Here is a 22,107-nt window from a genome sequence, read left to right on the forward strand (position 1 = left end):
CATATCACTTTTCCCTTTATGCACACACATTCATCTGATCTGATAATCTATTCGAATATTCCCCTCTTCATCAAACCACTTTCCAGCCAGCTTCCACTTCAGTCAGTCAGCTCGTCTAGCAGACCAGACCAGACCAGACCAATATTCAGGATTGTTTTTCTGCTGCAATCAATCGTCGAATTTACCCACATTCGCCAGCAAACACTTTTCTCGTGTCAGCCAGAGAGAAATAGATACTCGTAGTCGAACAATCTACAGAACAAAACTCGTATTCGAAAACTGCGAAGTATTGAAAGTGCTATGCACGAAGAGTCGACCTGCAAAACACAAAAATCACAAAATCCACTTCAAAATGAAAATACACGGAAAATTCCAAATCCAAATCCGAATCAGATCAAACGCACATATACATACTTTCATCTACATACAGTAGGGCTACGTATAGTCTTTAGTAACTGTGCCTCACCGTCACCGCATGGATTCATCCCTTGGGAACAACATCTGCACCGTTGTTGGCAGGCAGCCACTCTGATGCCACAGCAAAAGAGCACCTCCAGGATTCACTTAACCATTCAATGGACTTTGTTTTCGTCTTTTTTTTGTATTATTGAAAGCTGAATGCCTGAACTCAGTTCGGGTATTGATTACGATCTCTGAGTCCAAATCAGTCTCCGAGTTTTGTCCTTTTTTCGTTTTTATTTTTTTGAAAATAGAAGCAAATCCATTATCGTCATTTCCCACAGGGTGCGGCAGCGGTTTGAACTGAACTAATATTTGAATCGGGCGCAACGTTTGAATGGCGTATAGCCCTCCCCTACTGAATCTGAGAATGGTATTTGATTTTGACCGCGCTTCAAATTGAATATTCAAAATTTTTGTTACGAGGCTTGGGGTAACAGAGGAAACCCCCTAAACGGTTTCTTGCTATATACGTTGCTCACATGGTAATGGTAATTATTGTTTGAGTTTTGTACGGATCGTATCGTAAGCCCTCTAAACAAGGGCGGTCCTTGCCTTTGGAATGCGGGCACAAATCTTGATTTAATGATTTTCTTCTAATAGTGTATGGATTTAAGGATATTTATGAATATGTGTTTAAGGATTTGTGTATTGGCTTTGTTTTTGGATGAATGAAAGTCGTGGGCTTTAACTTTTAAAGATTGGCATTGATTGTGCAATATTGAATATTACATAAATCAACTCATAAATAAGGGTTGGGGTCTTGAAACATTAAAATATGTAATTACATAGCATCTGTGATAAAATAATCTGTGATGAAATAATACGAAACGAGTTACATATTTAAAACATCATCTTCAAACACAATTCCAGAAACTTTGTCAATTCAAATTCGTTTCTCAAGTGCCTAGAATTTCTCCAATTTTGGCATTCTTTTCAGTTTAAAAACATCACTGAAAGGATCTTAAATCCAAATAACTACCATGCAAAATCAAAATATCACATTCAAAAATGTTAACAATACATCTGAGCTCCCAACAAAACAAATTCCTAAACATTGTTTTGAACAAAAGGTCGAAGTGGTAGATGCGTGCAACACGCCGAGATTTTTCACTTGCCTTCTTTTACGACTCTGCCATAATAAAATAAACGTTTTGAGTAAAAATCCACCCTTTGTGGTAGGTATGGGATGATGATACATCCTAACGACCCTCCCCTGAAGTTGTATTGTACATTGTACAAGCCTCAATTTGAAACAAAAAGTTATGGGCTCTTTTGCAAGACCCAAGAGATAGAGAATAGTCATCATAACTGTTAACCGCAACAAATTGGTAAATTAGTGCACATTTATTACATTTCCTTTTCGGTTAGGGGCGAAAGGACTTTTGTAAAACTGAAAGGGCGGCGAATTGCGACGGGCTGGGGTGCCCTTTCCAGAAATTTAATTTAAACTCTCTGCCAGCCAGACAAAACGAATCCGGATGACTTTGAAATATGCGACGTTATGGTATTCGGGATCGTATAACATTAGGTATAAGGATGTATAGTTAGCGAAGGGAAGAGGATGTTAATATTTGGTCCTGTAGGAATATTCATGTTTATATACAAAACTACGGTGAGTACCGTTTGCCGTGTTCCATACCTTTAGTTGTTTTGTTCGTTTATTTTACACATAATAATATTTTGAATAATTAAATAGATAGAAGGTTCTTCAGTAAAAAGTAGATCTGGGGATTAGCAACATAGATAAAGGATGACGAAAATAAATATAACAATTTTTGAGGAATATCAGAACGTAATTAGCGCGCAATGAAGTTTTTATGAGGAGACTATAAGATAAACTTTGTCACGTGCGTCGTATATTATTTCAAAATTTAATTAACATTCGTATCTCAGTAAGTTTGTTTGATTATCATTATTATCAATTAACTTAATATTTACATATACACTTATTTAATTATTTCTTTAAAACAATAAAATTGTTTAAACCAGAAAAACTAACCCATTTTTAGAAACCGTAAATAAATAACTTAGAAAACTGTAATCAGCTTTTCATATTTGTGTACTACTAATGGCAGCCTGCAGCGTATGATAAGCTCTTTAAGTTCTGATCTTGACGGCAATGTGGAATTATAAACCGTGTAAAATTTAATGTTGACCGCAATATAACAAATCTTAATGCTTTTTTCAAATACTTAATTTCTAATTCGTTCCAATCTTATTTCTTCGATTATAAATAAATCAAACGAAGTAAAGCAATGAAATCATTGTGTTCTTAAATTATCAAACAAACTGTTTTGTAATCATATTCTTGCATCCATCTTGTTTCACCCTTTAGTCCTTGTGGAAGTAAATCCAATTTTTAAATCATACCTAATTTAAGGATGTTAAAATCTTTTTAAATTAAAATCTTACCCAAACTTGACATTGGCCCAAAAACAGTGTTGTCCTCTGTTGTACTGCAATTCCAGCGGCGGTTTTTGAACTGATGTTGGCATTCCTGAAAATAGAACCAAAAAATTTTCTTTTTAATAAAATATTTTCGAGTGCGTAAAAACATTGCTTCAAATAAATTCTAATTAAATGCTTTCAGAAAAAAAGGTACAGCACTCGATTGAACCAAAGTACACAAAAACCGGAATAAACTAATTAACGAATTCCAATTCTTTTTTTTTATTTTCTTCACCAGTTGTAAAGCTTTATTAAAAGTTTTTGAAATTTAATCCAGGTACATGTTTAACCACTTATTCACCCAATCACATCATCAAATCCAGTTGGATTAAACAAAAATCCATAAAAAAGAAACAGACGCATAAAATTCCAATTCAACAGCGAGCACGCTTTGCATATTGCATATCTACTTTTGCTACAAATTGAACAATGGTATGGAAACATTGAACTTCAAAACTTTTTGCCCTTCATCAGTAATAGCAAATGGCGGCCAACAGCAGCAGCGGCGGCGGCAGAAGAGAGCGTTTTTCTGTTCCCCAAACAATCAAATTAAAAAAAAAAATGTCGAGCACACACCGCGCATTAGGCAAGGGATTTACGCCCGAAAAAATATTCAAAAGTTAGCAAAAACCCCGAGCAGTAACAGCAGCCAGAACCAGGACCAGGACTCAGCATCAAAAGCATAAGCAGCAACAGCAGCAGTAGCAGTATATCCTTTATTGGCAATTGTAATTGCATATCGGCGACTAATTTGAATTCAAATTTAAATTTTCCAATTGAATAGCTTGCTGCAATAATGCAAAGGGGTAGTCTTGTGTAGCTGAATAGAAATCCAAATCATCCCCTGACAAATAATAATATTGCGATTGTAATCGTGCGGTGCAACATCCATTGCAAACACATTTTTCAATGCAACAAAAAACAGTAGGAGGCGTTCGTTTCCTGTACTTTGCCTCGGCAGGCTCTACAAAAAAAACTTGGAAATTGCTATGTATAAGGGTTGAAGGTGGAACATCCGATCCATGGTATTTGCCAAAGGAGTTAACAATTGTGCACTGTGCACCCTGGACTACCCGCACTAAGGTTTGTATGGCTTTTGTTTTTTTGTTGTTGTTGGTGTAAGGGAAGACCTCAAAAGTGTGTTTTTTGTCCTTTTCAATGTTGGTCAGTTTAGTTCCGACTGCAGAAGATTGACATTTGTGCTGGAAAGACTGCAAGTGGCACTGTTGATGTGTTACCACACAGTTATGTACGAGCATATCCTCTTCTATCCCTGATGTCCTTTTTGGAGCATTATGTACCTAGTTTCCTTTCACAATGTGCTTGTCTGTGGTTTTAATACAAATCGTCATTTTATGCAAAATTGCTCACAAAGGAATTACACGTGCATAAAAGATGAAAAGGTTGAGTACACAAACGGCAGTTCAAGTCGGTATTTTTGAATGACATGCATTCATATGATGGCATACCTTTTTGAAGTACCTGGTCTAAGAGTATATTATTTCATGTGTTCCTCATGTCTTTGTTCTAAAAATACTGGATAATAAAATAAGGATAACTGTTGCACATGTGGCTGTACATTGTGGTCTAAAATTTTTCATAAAAAGATCCTCTCTCAGGACGAAGAGTTGAAAAAACAGTTTTTTTTGTCGGTTTAGAAATGAAAGTTTTCGAATTTAAAAGGAAGGACAGAGAAGTCTCATGTCATATGATATTTATGATGATGCCGTGACACATAAGTTAAGGTAAAATGAATAAAAACAAAATAAGGATGCATGTTTAAAAAAACAAAGTTTTAGAAAAATACTTTGTCAGTGTAATTCTTTTTCGTCATTCATTTAAATGAAAAATGTCATAGGAAGTTCCGATTTGCCGAATTGAAAATGTTGGCAATTCTTGACGCTTTAAGGTCCCTATAGATTCTAAATAAAAGATTTTTAGAGAGATGTCTGTGTGTGCGTGTGTACGAAAGCTTTTTTCGTCGTCCATATCTCAAAAACCAGTAGAGATATCGCCTTCAAATAAATTTTAAATAAATAAATCAGAGATACGGACAAAAATATGACTATCATCTCGAATATTAAAAAAAAATGAGGTGTCACATACTCAACCCAAACATACATACCACATTCAAGTACATAAAGTTCTAGCGGCCCGTCCCGGCTTCGCACGGGTAGACATAAATAGGAACAGATATTTAAGTTATAAGTACGATAATTAAGACGACCATGAATCACTAAATTAGAAACAAAATTGTATGCTTATCTTAAAGCCTCCTTGTACACTTAGTGCGTACACCAAAACGTATTGATTTTCAGGAGATACTACTCGAGAAAATGCTACATACAATTGCCCGTGGGAAAAGCAATATTTTCTTAAGTCGATAGCAGCTATGAAAATAGTTTGCCCTGGGATTTATTTATTGTTAGGGCAAAGGGTATTTTTAAAGGGAACTGAAACCTTTTAAAAGATATGAGCAAATCAGTTGGTATCATCGGGATCCGCGGAACATGTGCGAGCTGACCGGCAGCTGGACCCGTAATGATAGTGGCTACAATCGCATCATCTCTTCATTCTTTGATCAATAGTCTTGTACCATTACACATATTGGGAGGGCTCAAATTTCTTAAAAGCATAACAGGTGTACCTTTTTTCAAATTTAGTTTATGTATCTTCGATGTTGCGCACGGTGTCAACAGATTTGTAACATTTAAAATCACTTGGTACTTTTTAAATGATAATTTTGTTTATCTCATTTACTGAGTCGTTTCTGGGTGACAATATCGCTCTCAAACAGAGTCAAAGGAAATTTGTTCCTTTTAGATTGTGTCCATAGAATTTCTAGACTGTGAACAGTTTGAGCCAGTTCAATATCCAACAGTTCTGCTGTTTGGAATTGGAGTAGTATATTTTCCGTCTCCTAACTTAAGTATATTTTCTGTGAAATTACCACCATGATTTTGACCCATCAATAATTTTCGCAGCGTATGCGATGTAAGACATTATATGGCAAATTTTTTTTAACCTCTTTGGTTGATTTTAATAGGAATTTTTAAAGATTTCTATGGTAATCTAGTACTTAATATAGCCAATGTTGCTCAGTGATAATGTAGCTTTCTGATGAAAAAAGAAATATCAAAATCGGTCCAGTACTTTTTGAGTTTATAAAAAAATAAAAATCTTTCCTCTTTATAATATTATAGATAATCAGCACATAAGTCACATAAATTGTCATTCATCAGCAGAAAAAGGATGTTACTGAGGCCTTTTAATATAAAAAAAAAATAGTTTGGCTTATCTGCTCCTTACGAAGCTATAAAAATAGCCTCTGATTTATTTAAGAAATGTTTCCACAAAAGCATTGATAAATCAATTAATCTTAAGCCGCCTTAGAAAGAATTGGCTTATTCGTTTAATAATGACAAACAAAACTGAACTAATTGAAGAAGTATTAGTTTCTATTCAATCTATTTACCCATTTTGATACTTCCTTAAACAATTTCAAAGTCCTTTATTTATTTAATCAAACAAAACAAAAAAAGAGCTTATCATTTAAATTAAAAAAACAATAGGCTATGAATATAGCTTACCTAACGAACATAATACACAAGACCCTTTTGTGCTAAGTCCATACATGAACTTATATATATATTTTTTTTTTAAATTTTATTTTTCATTCTTATCTCTGCCAGACGTAATATTATGTTTGCCTTCAAAAGAGGGGGTGACACTAACGAAATCAAATTAAAATGCCAATTTGCAACACAAATTGGCTCTTCTAATGCAATGCAAGCATTCATTTTACTTTACATATATACATACAGACATAAGCCAAGAGCCAAGGGTTTATTTTCGTCAGTGATGTCAGGCAGCTTTTTGACTTTGCTTGCCTTCAAAAACGTTGCATCGTTGTATAGCAAAGTCCCTTCGTTTTGCCCATTTATTATAGAGTCTCTTCTATTTAACTTTCATTTAAGGACAAAATCAATAAGTGCTAATAATGCTCAAAGGTGTGATGTATACATATATATACTTTGCATAGAGCAGCAGATTGTATGCATTGGTAGTTCCAATTATGATGACTAAGAACATATTTTGATGAAAGGTATTGGGGTAGCATAACATTATGCTGATCAACGTTATAATGGTGTATGCATTGTGCTTTTGTTGTTTGATATTGTTGATTTAATAAATATTTGAATTCGGGTTTTGCTAAATTTGCTTTGGACAAAAACAAAATAATTTATCTAAACTTCGAATCGAAAATATCGTTGGAAAACTCTATTTAAAATTCATTTTTATATAAACACGAAGTCAAATGTTGGTTTTTATTGGCAGAAGTTGAAGTGGTTCATCATTAATATGGATCTACGCTCAAGAACTCGAGATTTGCATAATCAACCAAAGGCCTTGAAAATTTAGAACCTAATGATGAATTATTTTAAATCAAATGATTTAAAAATAAATTGCAAGAAAAAATAGACACTAAGAAAACAAAATGAACATCTTTTTCAATTCAGATTTTCTAAAAGCGAATCTCGCCATTTAATTTGTCTATCACCTAAAGTGTTTTAAAATATGCTTCTTTAAAAATGCTAAAATTAATGAAAAGGGCGTTTCTAAGGCCAAGTTAAAGCTCAAACTATCTCCTAAAAATAAATTGTATGATCATTTTGAAAAGTACAAATCTTTTCCTACAATTTAAAGTATTTAAGTATCTTACATACTTTCTGGAAATTCTAGTTTAGAGTCCTTATTTGAATATGTTAAGTTTTGGGACAAACGTGAATTTGATACTCAAATAGTTTTGCAAAATACGTGCTGATTTCAAATGCAAACTTTAATTTTACTATTTGCTCAAGTTTTAAAATACCCTTTTTTAATATTACGTTATGTATTTCAATAGAACTATTTAGACAACAAATTCGCTACAATATCCAAACTAACTTTCAAACAGTATTGCTCTTTTCTGTTGATATCAATTTTAGCAAAAATGGGTTAGCGTTTCTTTTAGATTATTGTAAGATAGGCAAAATCTAACAACTGTTGAAGTTTTTTCGATATTATGAAATAAAATAAATATTTCAACTGAATATTGCAGAAAACAATTATAGATTTGGAAAACCATCTAGGATTTTATTGAAATAAGGCTACTATATAAATTTAGATAAGTAAGTAAAAGTAAACCTGACTTGACACATTCATTTTTAAGTCGGATTTAATTTATGGCCACCAAAATTCATTGGAAATGTGCAATGTTATTGTTAGTAAAACCATATTGACCAACGTAACCTTATTATTTAAAGATTAAACTAAAAACGGCTCTCAAAGATAACTCAATTGATGATTGTTAAAATTTATCAATTGATTTATAAATCGGTAATTTGGATCTCATTTGAATAAACAATTATTGTGAATAGTTCCTATTGAAGTTTGAAGTTTCAGCATCATGAATAATTTTCGAATTGCCAATTTTCTTACATGTCTCCATTAATGTTGGATTAAAAATGTACTCATTTAGGTAGCTTGCTAAACTGATGGAACTTATGGAAGTTGCCCAAAGGAGGCTATTCAAAGCTAATTGTGAAAAAAATATTTGTACTGTGTGGTGGCCTTTAAAAAATTCAACTACACTTAATTGTAATTTTGACAGCTATAATGGTCATATTGAAATTTGAATTGAACCATTCACAATAGATTTAAAGGCTTTTCACACCAAATCCAAAACCCGGTTTTCGCGAAATTTTCGGTTTTGGCCGAAAACCTACATCGAAAAGTTTTCTCATACATTTTTGGTAATCCATAAGTTTTCGTAAACCACAAGTTTTATATAAAACCTCTCGAAAACTAGTAGCAATTCAAAGTTGAACTAAACAAACAAACCTTTCGAAACATTCAGCGCTCAAATAAGTGTAAGCAAAACAGCTTTCAAAACAAATATTTCATTTTGAAATAAATTTGGTCGTAGTAAGTAATATTATTTATACAATTTCTTCACCAAATAAGAATTATTGATTTTTTTATTTCAAAATATGAAAGAGAAAAAAAAGGAAACTTTGGGGGAGCTGCGTGGCAATACGAAAACGTCGAGAATAAAAGCCCGGTGACTTTTTGCGGAACTGGCGGTTCTTTTATGATCAGAGTTTCAAACGCTCTTTGTTAAGCGAGGAACCGGAATTAACTATGGCTACTGGCGTGACGATCCCAAGGACGAGGAAGACTTTATTTCGTAATAACGTTTTCAAGGGATGCGTCTTCGAACTATTCGCCACAAATATGTTCGACGCTTTCGCTGACTTTCCGGTACCTCCGTTCATTTCATTTCAAGTTCGTTTGTGGAGGAGAATAAGTATGAAAGAAAATCTCTGGTGGAGTCTATGTCGCAGTGGGCTACGGTAATTTGCGCCAAAACATCCCACAATGTGGGAATCGTTATTCCAGTAATTAAAATCACAACAGTGGGCTATCGTCCCTGGATGGACAGTGATGCCAACATCCAGAAGATTAAAGGAACATTACAGCTTCAGTGATCAGTGGCACGAATCTAGAACTCGGAATCGACATTTTCTGCTCCGGCCATAAGGACCTACACGAAATCATACAAAATTTGACAGCCAATGTCAAATAAATTCAAATGCGAAATGAAAACGTGTTTGGTGTGAACGATTATCGGGTTTTCCAAAACTTTTTGCCGAAAACCCGGTTTTGGGTTTGGTGTGAAAAGGCTATTAAAATATAAGGCACGTTAACAGTTTATCAAACATTTTGATTGCTAACAACGGTACTTCACGATTTTATCAATTTAAAATTAAAATAAATTAATAATAATAGAAGTAATAAATAAGCCTGCTAAATATTTAAGCGATCACATACTACTTTCTTGTACATATTTTCATCATACACTTACAAATTGGTATTAAAAATGGTATAAAATATTTTGAACGTAAATCGATCAAAATATCTATTCGTTGTAAGTATAGGTGCTTTTTCTAAGCAATTTGTTATTATATTTTTATTATTATTATTATTAGTTTCGTGATTTTGTTCTTTCTACGAATTCCCAAATCAATTAAGAAACCGCAAGCATCGTTTTGAGTGATGTTCCAGGCTATCAATATCCATTAATTAGTTAAGCAACATCAAAGAGTACCGTTTATCAACAAACCTAGTAAACTGTCACGAGTAAAATACAAATAAAAACAAAAAATACTCGGTCTGAGTAACGGTTCTTGAAATTGCAAACAGGAATCTCTCATTGGATATACCGTCAATGTCCTAGTTGTTCTCTCGAGGGAATGAAATGTATTTCAAACTCACAATACGACAAAAAGTTCTGTTTGTTTTTGTTTTGGTTTTTCTCTTATTTATACTTTGCAACTTTACTACTTACTATACGAGTGCTTGTACAACATCTACTTCTTTAGACCGCAAAACAGTTCAATGTTGTAATGGCGATTTAATGACTGAACAAAATGATTTATGTCCCTTGTCCTGGACGAACGACCGACGACAAACAGCACACGGTGCGGCAGCCAAAAGTAAGCAAGCAAACTATGGTAGACAGATGGACAGACAGACAGACGTACACAACGTACATGCATACATACCACAAGAAAACAAATATCGAACCACTTTTAAGGCACACGCAAAGGACAATGAGACATTTTTAAAAATGTTAAAAATTCCCCAAGTGAATTACAAAAATGAAGACCGAAGAGGATTTCTGTTTTTCTCCGAAGTAAAAATAGCAAGAAATTATTTTTCGAGCAGTGTGATAGTTGTAAGTATTTTAATTTTATTTATATGTTTTAAGTATTTCATATTTAGGGATTTATAATCTCCGTTCACAGGTTATTTTCTTTGATGAGTTGAAAATCAAAATATAAAAGTGACACTTAAAAAGAAAACTAAGGACCACAAATAAAGGCTGTTGGTACTGATGAAAGATCGCATTACTACCATGTGATAGTTGTTGCTTTAGAACTAAACCCCTAATAAACTAGTTTTGTACTAATATTTCTCGAATATCTTAAATAATACCAGAATAAGTATTTGAATTTGATACATCGACAATGCAGAAATTCTATAACTTTAGTTAACAATTCTTGGTTGAAAGGCAAAGGGCAGGTTCAGGCGACATAAGAGACTTGAACTTTATTGGAAAGTTAACCCAGACAAATCTCCCTAACTATAAAGTCAAGTTCACTTATGTCAAAATGACAATTGATTACGGGTTTCATTTAACAGAAAGCTGAAATTTATTACTCTATGGTTTATTTATTTTCTACACAATTCAGTTTGCTGTTTTGTGTAAAAGGGTTCTTAGTCAAATTGAAAAATTTATATTTTCTTACAATATAAAATACAAATCGTGATTTACTTGTAGCTTGCTTGAGAAGTTTGTAGACAATTATGTTTTTTGGTATTTTCCACAATCAACTGAAGGTAGAGGTTAGTGAGGTAAAGTTCTGAGTTCAAAGTTTATGACACTTAAAAAACTAACTACAAAATTTACGTTTAAAGAATGCAGTTGACTGCAAATGAAGTCCCTTGTGTTGGCTGAACTTACCCAAAATCTAAAAGATAGATACAAAGATCAATATAATTTACTTCACTTAGTATTTTATTGTGGTAAAAACTAACTAAACTAGTACCCGTGGCATGATGGGTGCTGCCTCTTCCGAGGAATTAACGAATCCTCCAAGAATAATTTTTGTCATAAAAAGTGCTTTCTCAAATTAGCCGTTGGGATTCCTGACATGACTCGCAAATAGGAATGCTTGAGATTTGTAAGTCACCAGACTCAGTTCTTAACGGACTATTGCCCCATCTTATTTATTTTTTACTAAGAACTACACAAATTACAAATTATCTATCCCATAAAATTTTTTTTTTTTTCGTATGTTGGTTACACTAGCCTCTCAATGGAACCTACTTTTTTGCAACAAAACTGAAGCGAATAACTCAACGATGACGTTAAAAATGTAGAACTCTGGCCCATGGGATGGAAGATGGAACTCCCCAACAAGCTAAGCTAAGTCCAACATCACTTCTAATAGCATATTAAATGTAGATATGTATGTATATATTTTCGTTCCTGGGAGCTACAGTGTTTCGAATTGCATGCGGAGAGCTCTGCAATAGCATGAAATAAATCATAATCATGAGCATCAGTATCAATGGAGCAGAAAGACGTGACTAAGAGAAGTGCAAGAAATTTAATTGAGTCAAAGCGATCCATTGCATACTTTTTCTATGGTCTTGAGGTTAATCTTTAATGAAAATTTTTAATAAATAAATAAACTTGCACTAGGTACGTAGCAGACGATGAATTTTTGATTTGGAAGATTGAGGTTATCACGATAACAGTTGTTGCATTAATGATCATGATCATTCCTAGACAACGACGCGACGCACGGTCGGCTGGCATTCCAATTTTTATGAACGAAGCTTCATATTGATTTCTCAAATTATTGTATTGCTTCGGCGTTTGACTTGTAATTCGAATATCAAATTGAAGAACGGATAACTTCATTGTGCTGTCAGAAGCATTCATGATGCACGTGTTCAATAGTGTATGACCCTTAAATAGTATTGATTGATGAGTTGATTGTCCTTTTTGTTTGTCGATGAAAATGGTAGGAAAAATGTTCAAGAGGAACGCAATTATAATTTTTACATCTTTTATAAATATACAAAAAAGTTGTTTTTTCAAAGATATTATTTCTAGACAGGAAATTGAATTTCTGCAGAAAAGAAACTTATATGCGTACAAAAAAAAATTGTTGTAAGGCACAAAATAGGAAAACGTATTTAAAGTGACTAATGAAAAGTCTTTGGTTCAACCATTGTTGCTAAGTAGAAAAGATACTGTTTTTAATAATAAAAGCACGAAATTTATATGCTAACTAATTTACTATTTTAATTTTTAGACCAAACAAACCAAACTTTTTTACTATTCCTCTTTTCATTATAGAATTTGCTTTGCATACACTCGTGCACCATTGAAGAATCGTTGTTTCTTCTTCAGACTTTAACCAAATTCTGGTAATTTTATTAAATATTCAAAACTACAACAAAATAATCAAACATAATCCATTGTTTAGATTATCATTCCACTTTAGTTAATATTTGTTTCAGAAACCATTTTAAGTCAATAAAACATTAAATCGTATAACCTTTTAGGATAATTAAGTCACAGGACTTTTTTCTGATTTACCAACCACGATTTAATTATACTTCCAAAACAAACATAAAAGGATACATTTATTCGCAGTCCTTAGGATAGATTAAGTATTAAACTCTTTACGAGTGTAATAATTCCATTTTATAAATAAGGTCGATTGCTCTCCATTTAGCTTCAGGCATAGAATATAATCATTCAGTAACTAGCGGCAAAACCGTGACTTTTTACCATTTTCTAAATCGATTCGAACTTTTCTTTTCTCCAGCATATACTCACTCAAATACGTAAACATAAATATCTTTAACCAAAACAAAGAGATATCATAAATTTCCTCAAAAGTTTATTGAATACCTTCGCCTGCTCAAGGATTTATGTGTAATGAGAAATGCCATCTACCCCTGAGTTCTGTTACAAGGACGAACAAATAATAATATTTCTCATGTTAATTTTATTCCGCTTCAAGCATGAAATCGCCCCTTCTCTTCATCATTTTGATACTTGTCGTATAAGTTGTCTTCAACATGTTATCATCACATATCTTCAAATTGCGAGGGTTTTTTTCAGCTTTCGAGATTTGCTCAGAAAAATGAAAAGAAATAAACAGAAACATACACCCACTTCATTTCTATACAACAAAATAGTGAAGAAGATTCAAATAGCTTGGGGCTGTAGAACGACCTCTATTTGAAAACCAGCTCCATACTGCTTTCATTGCCGTTTAAAAAAAATATAAGAAAAACGAAACAATTCTTTTGATCTCTCTCAAAGATATAAAAATGTTATTTCGTACTTTCTCCTCACAGGTGGTGTGTATAGAGCGTTTGTGTCCTTCATATAAAATCTCATGTAGCTTCAAGGCGTACACTTTGTTCTCAGAAATATATTATTTAATATGAAACCAGGAAGCACTACCTATATCTGCTTTATCTCTGGGGTTGGTTGTTCCTGTACCTAGACTTTTTGTAATGCTATACGATGACGAAGACGATGTTTCGTACGCAGTTTTCTTAAGTTTTCGCAGATTGCGTGTCCTAGAAAATGTCCCCTAACCACTTCTAACATAAAGTGGCTATATATCTTGAAGAGAACAAGTGGGCAAGAAAAAATAGGGTTGGATTATGAGAGTGCTCCTTAGGCAAACAAATTATCCTGAAGATTTGTCTGCATTGTGCTTTCTTAAGCAACCATATAGGGTAACTAGCTGAAACTGTGTAGTTGTCTCGACTTGTAACAGCAGTTCCCTGCCATGCCATGAAGAGTCACTTGAATCTTGAAATTTTAAAATTTGTTTTTAATGATAAGTTCAATAAAACCAATGACTTGAAACGAACCAGACTTTGTTTTATTTATATTCTCTTTCAAGGTTCAAAAATGCCCCTAACCTTATTGATTTTACTTGAACTTAAATCAAGTCATGAAAGACTTACCTGAATAGCTGATCTAGCTCCCCGGCTTATTGCCGGCATCACACTTGGATTCATGACACAAATTTTCTTTTGACCATAAGTGAGAGCATCCACATCATAACAGAGATCTGGGTTCAAATTGATAGTTTCCGAATAGGCAGCCACCGTTGGACTTGGAGTATTGTTCAAAAACATCTGACTATTCATTCCTCCCAACTGCCCGCCTGACATTATAAAGTCTTTCGCTGGGGCATCATAGTACGTAGAACCGTAAGCTCCGCCAATATTCCGTCGGTTATGGTGACTTCTGGGAATCCGTAAAAGCTTCAATTCAGCCGACGGGTCTTTTTCCTTGGTTTCGTTGGGCTTGATTTTGAACGAGTCGGGTATTTCAATCGAGACCGCAAAACGTCGAGTATTGTTGATTGTCTGAAGAAATGGCTGAAAAGGCGGGTATTGCTGTTGTAACTGCTGCTGTTCCAACATTTGCTGTTGCTCCTGTCTTCTTCTTTGGCGCTGACATTTGGGAGAGTCTGGGTTCTTGCAGGGCTTTCTCTGATTCTTGTTTCGTTTTTCTCCGTTGTTTCTGGGCCTTTTGGGATTTTTTCGGAAAGGTTTCTCAGGAATATTGATGGTTGTTTGAGTGGAAATGGTGGTTGTTACACTTGCTGGAGTGCTTGGTTTGCGAAAGTTTTTTCTCTTCGAGTATATCACTCGCTGGTCCTTGTGGTCTCCCATTCGGCGACTATCTTCTTCGTTATCATCGGGTGGAGTTTGGTCATTCAGGAGCAGAACTTGTGGAACGATGGTGATCTTTTCACGCTGTATCGCCACCATTGGATCTTCGTGATCGAAATAATGATCGAATTCATGAGAACGAGGAGTAGGCGATGTGGCATACGAATGAAATGTCGCCCGTCTTGTAGGAGGCGGTACTGGAGGTGTGTATCTGTATAAGGATCTCGGTGTAGTAGTAGTGGTAGTTGTTGTTGTGGTCGTTGTAGCAGGTGGACTTTTGTCCTTTTGAAGACTTGGGAAAACAACAAATTTGCTCTGGAAATTACTATTGTGCTTGGTCATGTTTTGCAGGAAGAGAATGTGGTTTTTGAGATCATCGATGTTCGATGCAAAGTCCGGAGTGGTTGTTGTTGTCGTTGTGGTCGTTGTTGTGGTTGTTGTTGATGTTGTCGTAGTAGGAGGCAATCTTGGATCTGGTGTGACATTTTTCAATGCCATTGGCACAATAAACTTTCGATCCTCTTCTGTCAGACTCGCTGGCAGTCCATTCTCATCTGTATCTTCATCGAGTAGGACTATTTGTTTTTGTTCCATTTCCTCTTGAATTGGGTTTACATGGCCACGCTTTCTGCTTGGTGAAGAAGGTGGAAGCTTTTTTGTCAGGTTAGCTTTTACAAATCCCGTTGTGGCGTCACGCAAATCCACTGGTTTTATAAATGTTCCTAACTTCTTTAATCCCTCTTGATGCATCAGTGCCTGTTCGTCTTTTGTGATGTTCAGTGAAACACTTGTGTTGGCAAGAACTTCGATTTCGTTACTGAATTCGATGAATGGTGATTTTATTCCCAAGCACCTGCAATAAAAATGAAATAATTAAATTTTATATCAACAACCATTGTCCATGAGAATATATATTTTATACATTAAGTTTGAACCTAATTGCGTTTCGGAATCAAACACTTAAGTTTAAAACGTTATTTAAGGAGGTACGTTTTCAAATTCACGACTTTGGATATTCTTGTTGTTCGTTTACCAAACAACACAACTATCTTTAAATTTGTTAACCAAATCAACCCAAACCTTTTGTTTACACAAATAAAATATGTTCTACACTCTAGCGCCAAGAAGTGCATTTTAATTTTAAGATAATTTTCATTCATTATAAATTGACCTCTCTTAAGTATTTCAATAGAAAATACAAAACTGTATCTCATGTCTATTAGATAGAATATAAAACCTTAATTTTACAAGAAAATCGTTTCTATCCCTTGCAATGGAAATTGATTTATATTATGTTTCGAAACCTCGACCCGAATGTTGTGTTAGTTAAGGTCTTTATCTAAATGTTAATCCGAGTATCAAGAGTGTTAAGCGATACAATAATTGAAATTGATAAATTGTTATTGTTTTTTTATTTTTTGTCCAATCTTCCGCTAAATGGAGATGGAAACAAAACAAATTCTTCTTGCTCGAAAGACAAAACAACTTATCTCGATGAGTTAGTAGTAAATTTTCAATGTGCAACTTACTCCATCTTGCTTTTTGTGAAACAACCATTTGCTTGTGGGTTTTTTATTTTACAAAATAGAAACAAAGAAATAAAAATGCTTTTACGAATGGAGACATTTTTTGATTAATACATTTCATTATAAATTTCCACTTTCTGTGGAGCTGATAAAAGTTGAATTGATTAATGACCATAAGTATTTATTCGTTCCCTTCGAGATAGTTGAGGCATCAGAAAACGAGAGAAGAATGGTCAAGTTTTTTGTGTTTCGATATTCCGCTTAGAAAAAGGGTTTTGAAATGTATTTTTATGTTTTGTTTTTGTTTTAATGTGTAATAAAACGTGATTCCATTTAGAAAATCAGCGAAGGTAGGTAACTTCTTATCAAAAAGGTTTACAATCGGAGAACAAGATGGCGCCATGTGAATTAAATTTAAAGCGAACGGTCTAAGAGGTTAGTAATGGATTTATGGGAGTATAAGTGATGATAAATTTTTATTGACTTTTAATTTTTCTTAAATAAGTTTTTGAATAGCCATCGCAGTATTGTTTAATGCATTTGGAAAACCCTGGACACATCGGGACTTGTTTAGATCTTATATCGAATTTTCTTCCACAAAAGGTTGCCGAGAATGCACAGCAATTTCTTAACTTTGAATGTTTAATTGCAAATTTTTAAAGTCATTGTTTTTCATTGTTGATTATGATAAATTTGTTTAATCACAATGCAGATACTGATCTACGTACTTCAAACACTCTAGGGGTAGTTTTAATCTTATTTGATTAAATATTTCACCTATGTATAGAAACCTTATCAATTCTCTTAAGTTCTGATAGAACTTAATCAATAAAATAAATAACTTAACTGAGAGAAATTCGCTTTTAGTTCGTAAAATTCTGCTTAGATCGGATAAGTCTGTGCAAAAATAAAAGAAAATGTAAGCGAGTTATTACTTCTTCTTCGACATTTTAATGAAAATTTGGAAAGCTTATGTACACAAGATTAAAAAGCATTTAGAAATTTAATTAAAAAACAAAATCAAAATAAAAATGCATTTCAGATGAGACTCATTATTCTTGCCATCGTATTGTCGTTTGTGGCATACGTCACCAGCACAGAATACAATTGGGGTGAACCGAATCTTGAGGATGACTATCTCATTGCTGACGATACAGTTTCGAAAAGATCCTGGTTATTCAAAGTTCCAAAGGCAGAATATGTGTTTAAACAAAAGGTATGAACAAAATTATTATTTCGTGAGACGATTGTTGTTTGTAAATTTATTTTGTTTTGTTTATAGAAAGATGACAGACTGACCATTTCTGGAATTAGTATTGTAGATCCAAAAGGAAAGTGCAATGCGGAAGTAACACTTACCAAAGGTGGAATCGGGAAAAAAACTGCAACATTAAAATTCGTCGGGAAAGCTGGCAAAAAATTCAAGTGCCGAGTCAAGATTTGGGGATATCAATAAATTATTTTGATGAAAAATTATTAAACATTATGCAGTTTTATTGTTATATGTTTGATTTTTTTATACAGGAAAAATTATCTTCAAAAACAATTGGGTTGAGTGAATAAAACGAATCACTGAGATCTTATTATGTGCTTACATAATTGAAATTTCACATCGAATTTATCTAGCTTGTTTTAGAATTTCGATTATTAAACTTAATAGCTCTGCTTAGTTTTAGTTAAAACCAATTGTTTCATAAACAGTCCCCATATTTGATCTAGGAAAATTAAATTATTAAAAATACAATTACTGTGGGGATTCCATGTAGAATTGAAATCTACGTTTTGGAAAAAAAGTTAAATTTTTAACCAAAATTTGAAGAAAAAATATTGATAAGAATTTGTATTCAATTTAAACATGGACAAAGCGATTATACTTATGATTGGTTATTAAAATACTGCTGGCACTTTTAATCCAAGTATCTATAATTTATATAAATATTTAAATATCGACCATTAAGTGTTATTAATTATTATTTGATAATTTAAAAACAATAACGAGATTATTTATAATTCCCAAGATTGTTAACGATCTGCAGTAGAATTCAATAATGTTTTTATTTGTTTACAAAAAATTATCAATCCGATATGACAAACTCAGAATTTCCAAAACAATCGAAAATTCAGAAATCAGTTAAAGTTTTGATTAAGATTAAGAATTATGGCGAAAAGTTTCTTTCAGCTATTTTCGAGCAATAAATGAACATAACTCTTAGTTTATTGCTCCAGTATCTGACGGAATTTTATCAAATAATAATGTGAGTTTAAAGCTTAAACGGTTTATTACTTTAGTGTCATACAAAAACATAGCTACATATATAAATCTTTTCAGATGAAATTCGTATTATTATTGATAGTTCTTGTGGCTCTCGTCGCTTGCATTCAAGCAGGTGAATATCAATGGGGTGAGCCTGGGCCGAAGGATTTTCTTATCGCCAAGGATAAAGTTAAAAAGCGATATGTTTGGGGCTTGAAAGTTTCGAAGAAATATGTTTTTAAGCAAAAGGTAAGTGTGTTTTTTGTTTAAATGAATTTGGACAACTTTTATTTTAATTTAATATTATTTAGAAAGTCGATGCTTTGACTATAACAGCTATTCGAGTAAAAGACATTAAGAAAAAATATGATTCAACTGCTGAACTTGTTAGTGGAGGACTCGGATCAAAAGGTTGCACCATAAGATTAAAGTCAAAACGCGGTAAAAGTATCAGGTCACGAGTGGAGATCTGGGGGCGTTGAAAATTTTTCAAAAAAAACTAAATGTTACTTGAGACTTTTTGTAATAAATAATGCACAAGACATTTATTAACAATAATTAAATGGATTGATTTCGTTTTTATTATATTTATCGTAAAAAAAATAGTTATTTTTTATAAAATACGTGAGCGATGTACTAATTGTAATTCAAGATAGTTTTCTCTTTGGGAATTTCCTGGATACACGGTGGTGGATTCTAATATTTGGATATATAGAGGGATTAGCGAACAAAACTGGATAAAACAACCCTCAAACCATTTAGAAAAATAATAATTACTATAATCAATAATTGCAACCATTATGTTCATAATGTTTTTTAATTTAAAAACAGCTGACGTAATAGATAAGTCGTTCAACTAAAAACTAATTAGTTATTTAAAAGAAAAAAAAATTATTTCGTAATATTTATATTCGCACAAGATTGTACATTGTTCAATTACTAAAAAATCAATGTTCTACTTTCCATAAGTGATCATTTGTTAAAGGTCTTTTATGTAATAAAAAAAGCTTGTATCCGAAGTTTATATGGTTCGGATAGCAATAATGTATGTGATTTTCGAAAAGGAAAACAGTCCGTAAAATTCCGCACAAAGGTAAAAATGGTCAAATACCGATAAAAGAATGAATAGATGCTGTTTTGGTAAAAAAAAACTAAAATGAAGTTTGTTTTAGATAGACAAATAAATGTTGTTGTTGGATCTTTAATTTATCACAATAATTTAAAGTGGGATAATACTAAATGACTTCCATTCTGTTTCTTTTTATGTTTACAAAATAAATAATCAATCCGATAAGATAAATTTTATCCATCAAAATCAACCAATTAATGGTTACAAATATATAAAAGTTAAGATTAAATTAATGTAGTTCTTGAAAAAAAGTTTCTTAAGTAATCAGACCTCCAAGCTATTGGGTTCAGTCTCTCTACGAATTTATCAAGAGTCTACAAATGAAGTTCGTGTTAATATTTATATTTTTGGTGACATTTGTCACTTACATTCAAGCCGCCGATTACCAATGGGGTGAGCCTGATGGCCCAAAGGACTATCTTATAGCAAAGGATAAAGTCAAGAAAATATTCTTTTTGGGCCTAAGAGTTACAAAGAAATACATATTTAAACAAAGGGTTAGTGTTTAAAAATAAACTTGTGCAGTTATTGTGAAATATTTATCCATAATTTATTTAGGATACCGATGCATTAACAATAACTGCTATCAGAATCACTGATATTAAGAAGAAATATGACTCAACAGCTGAAATTATAAGCGGAGGACTTGGATCAAAAGGCGTTGCCATAAGATTTAAGTCGAAAAAGAGCAAAAGCATCAAATCACTAGTGGAAATTTGGGGACGATGAAGGTTTTTTGTTCAAACTCCATTAAAACTGTGTTAAAAAGTATACCAAAATAAAGTATTATTATTAAACTTTAGATGCCAAAATGAACAATAATAAATTGAAATGTTTAAAAATCAAGCGTTACAGAGTCTTACTGCATAAACTTATTTCGATGAGTTCAAAAGTCATAAATTTGTGTGCAAAACAGACTTACTAGTTTATTTACATTGTTTTTTGAATTCCATTAAATCAAAGTGTTAGATGTGTTTTAAAATCATGCTTAATTAATTAAAATTGTTTCAAAGATTTTATTAAAGCATTTATACGATTTTTCGAGCACTTCTTATGACTTTTATAAACCATTAATTAGGTACATAAAACATCAAGGCCGTTTATTTTACAATTAACATATTAAAACAAATATTTTATCACATATCCTAATCGTTTAAACAACTTTTTTGATAACTTTAATCTATTTACGTTTTAAAAAACAGTTTGGGAAATTTGATTTTTTTTGTTTGATAAGATATAGAGGAATGGTATTACCACTTTCTAACGATATTTTTCTCCCAATAATCCGCACTTTTGATTAGGCCATTTTATCAAAAATTGATCAGTTTGTATAATAAGTAATAACATTTCTTCCAGTTTTATTAGTCTGCCTTAATTCTTAGTCAAACCATAAGGGATCGGTTATTTTTATTATGAGATATTTTTTTGTATTGTCAATTATTCTAACAATTGTGTTATGTGTTTACACAGCCGAATACAATTGGGGTGAAAAAGGGTCAAAGGATAAGCTTTTAGCTAAGGACAAGGTTACAAATGGTGCTACTTTTGGATTGGCCAAAACTAAGAAATATGTTTTCCAACAAAAGGTGAGCAAAGATTTGATTGCAAATTCAGAATTTCTTCATATTTAAAACTAATAATTTTTCTTTAGAAAACGGATGCGTCAACTATTACTGCGATAAAAGTAACTGATCGGTCTTCTAAATATGATTCAACTGCTGAACTAGTGTCTGGAGGACCCGGATCTAAGGGTTGCACCATTAAAATCAAATCAAAACGTGGCAAAAAGATAAAATCACGAGTAGAAATCTGGGGACGATAAACTTCTGCATTCTATTTTTTTTATTACACCTTATCTGCCAAAAAAGGAAAATGTTATTTAATAGAGAATAAAGTTTGAAAGTGTTCTGCTTTTATTTTATTAATGCATTTTTTTTAAACTCTATTCGTTTTTGGAT

The 22,107-nt window shown here is 32.8% G+C and overlaps 5 protein-coding genes across 6 annotated transcripts in view; 4 read left to right on the top strand and 1 right to left on the bottom strand.

Moving 5' to 3' along the window:
• Positions 1 to 22,107, bottom strand: part of LOC129949169 (protein Wnt-5) — a 109,159-nt gene that overhangs the window by 19,229 nt on the left and 67,823 nt on the right. The window contains exons 3-4 of the mRNA XM_056060453.1: positions 14,524 to 16,093; positions 2,875 to 2,959 (exon numbers count right to left, since the gene is read on the bottom strand). Coding sequence (XP_055916428.1) covers positions 2,875 to 2,959; positions 14,524 to 16,093 — 1,655 coding nt within the window. The remainder of the gene's footprint in view (positions 1 to 2,874; positions 2,960 to 14,523; positions 16,094 to 22,107) is intronic.
• LOC129949173 (uncharacterized) lies at positions 17,187 to 18,247 on the top strand. 2 transcript variants are annotated; one of them, XR_008782009.1, is made up of 4 exons: positions 17,187 to 17,201; positions 17,272 to 17,685; positions 17,809 to 17,982; positions 18,049 to 18,247. XR_008782009.1 is itself a non-coding variant. In XM_056060457.1 (3 exons), exons 1-3 carry the CDS (start codon positions 17,720 to 17,722, stop codon positions 18,220 to 18,222), a joined length of 369 nt encoding a protein of 122 aa, XP_055916432.1. In that variant the 5' UTR covers positions 17,639 to 17,719; the 3' UTR covers positions 18,223 to 18,247. The 2 variants fall into 2 exon arrangements, 1 of the variants encoding a protein (XP_055916432.1); XM_056060457.1 differs by lacking the exon at positions 17,187 to 17,201 and having other exon boundaries at positions 17,639 to 17,740.
• On the top strand, positions 18,882 to 19,587 carry LOC129949177 (uncharacterized). The gene is made up of 3 exons (XM_056060461.1): positions 18,882 to 19,021; positions 19,096 to 19,269; positions 19,332 to 19,587. The coding sequence occupies exons 2-3, from the start codon at positions 19,096 to 19,098 to the stop codon at positions 19,500 to 19,502; spliced, it is 345 nt and encodes a 114-aa protein (XP_055916436.1). The 5' UTR covers positions 18,882 to 19,021; the 3' UTR covers positions 19,503 to 19,587.
• LOC129949175 (uncharacterized) lies at positions 20,406 to 20,995 on the top strand. Its single transcript, XM_056060459.1, has 2 exons — positions 20,406 to 20,646; positions 20,708 to 20,995. Exons 1-2 carry the CDS (start codon positions 20,470 to 20,472, stop codon positions 20,876 to 20,878), a joined length of 348 nt encoding a protein of 115 aa, XP_055916434.1. The 5' UTR covers positions 20,406 to 20,469; the 3' UTR covers positions 20,879 to 20,995.
• On the top strand, positions 21,502 to 22,070 carry LOC129949176 (uncharacterized). Its single transcript, XM_056060460.1, has 2 exons — positions 21,502 to 21,735; positions 21,801 to 22,070. The coding sequence occupies exons 1-2, from the start codon at positions 21,562 to 21,564 to the stop codon at positions 21,969 to 21,971; spliced, it is 345 nt and encodes a 114-aa protein (XP_055916435.1). The 5' UTR covers positions 21,502 to 21,561; the 3' UTR covers positions 21,972 to 22,070.

The sequence above is a fragment of the Eupeodes corollae genome, chromosome 3, assembly GCF_945859685.1.
Source record: "Eupeodes corollae chromosome 3, idEupCoro1.1, whole genome shotgun sequence".
NCBI lineage: Eukaryota > Metazoa > Arthropoda > Insecta > Diptera > Syrphidae > Eupeodes > Eupeodes corollae.

Bases quoted from the DNA above. Each gene is read 5' to 3' on its own strand.
- LOC129949176 (XM_056060460.1), top strand. From the start codon at position 21,562: ATGAGATATTTTTTTGTATTGTCAATTATTCTAACAATTGTGTTATGT. The intron at 21,736-21,800 runs GTGAGCAAAGAT...ATTTTTCTTTAG, and splicing joins AATATGTTTTCCAACAAAAG to AAAACGGATGCGTCAACTAT.
- LOC129949173 (XM_056060457.1), top strand. From the start codon at position 17,720: ATGAAAATTTGGAAAGCTTAT. The intron at 17,741-17,808 runs GTACACAAGATT...AATGCATTTCAG, and splicing joins TGAAAATTTGGAAAGCTTAT to ATGAGACTCATTATTCTTGC. The intron at 17,983-18,048 runs GTATGAACAAAA...TTTTGTTTATAG, and splicing joins AATATGTGTTTAAACAAAAG to AAAGATGACAGACTGACCAT.
- LOC129949175 (XM_056060459.1), top strand. From the start codon at position 20,470: ATGAAGTTCGTGTTAATATTTATATTTTTGGTGACATTTGTCACTTAC. The intron at 20,647-20,707 runs GTTAGTGTTTAA...TAATTTATTTAG, and splicing joins AATACATATTTAAACAAAGG to GATACCGATGCATTAACAAT.
- LOC129949177 (XM_056060461.1), top strand. From the start codon at position 19,096: ATGAAATTCGTATTATTATTGATAGTTCTTGTGGCTCTCGTCGCTTGC. The intron at 19,270-19,331 runs GTAAGTGTGTTT...AATATTATTTAG, and splicing joins AATATGTTTTTAAGCAAAAG to AAAGTCGATGCTTTGACTAT.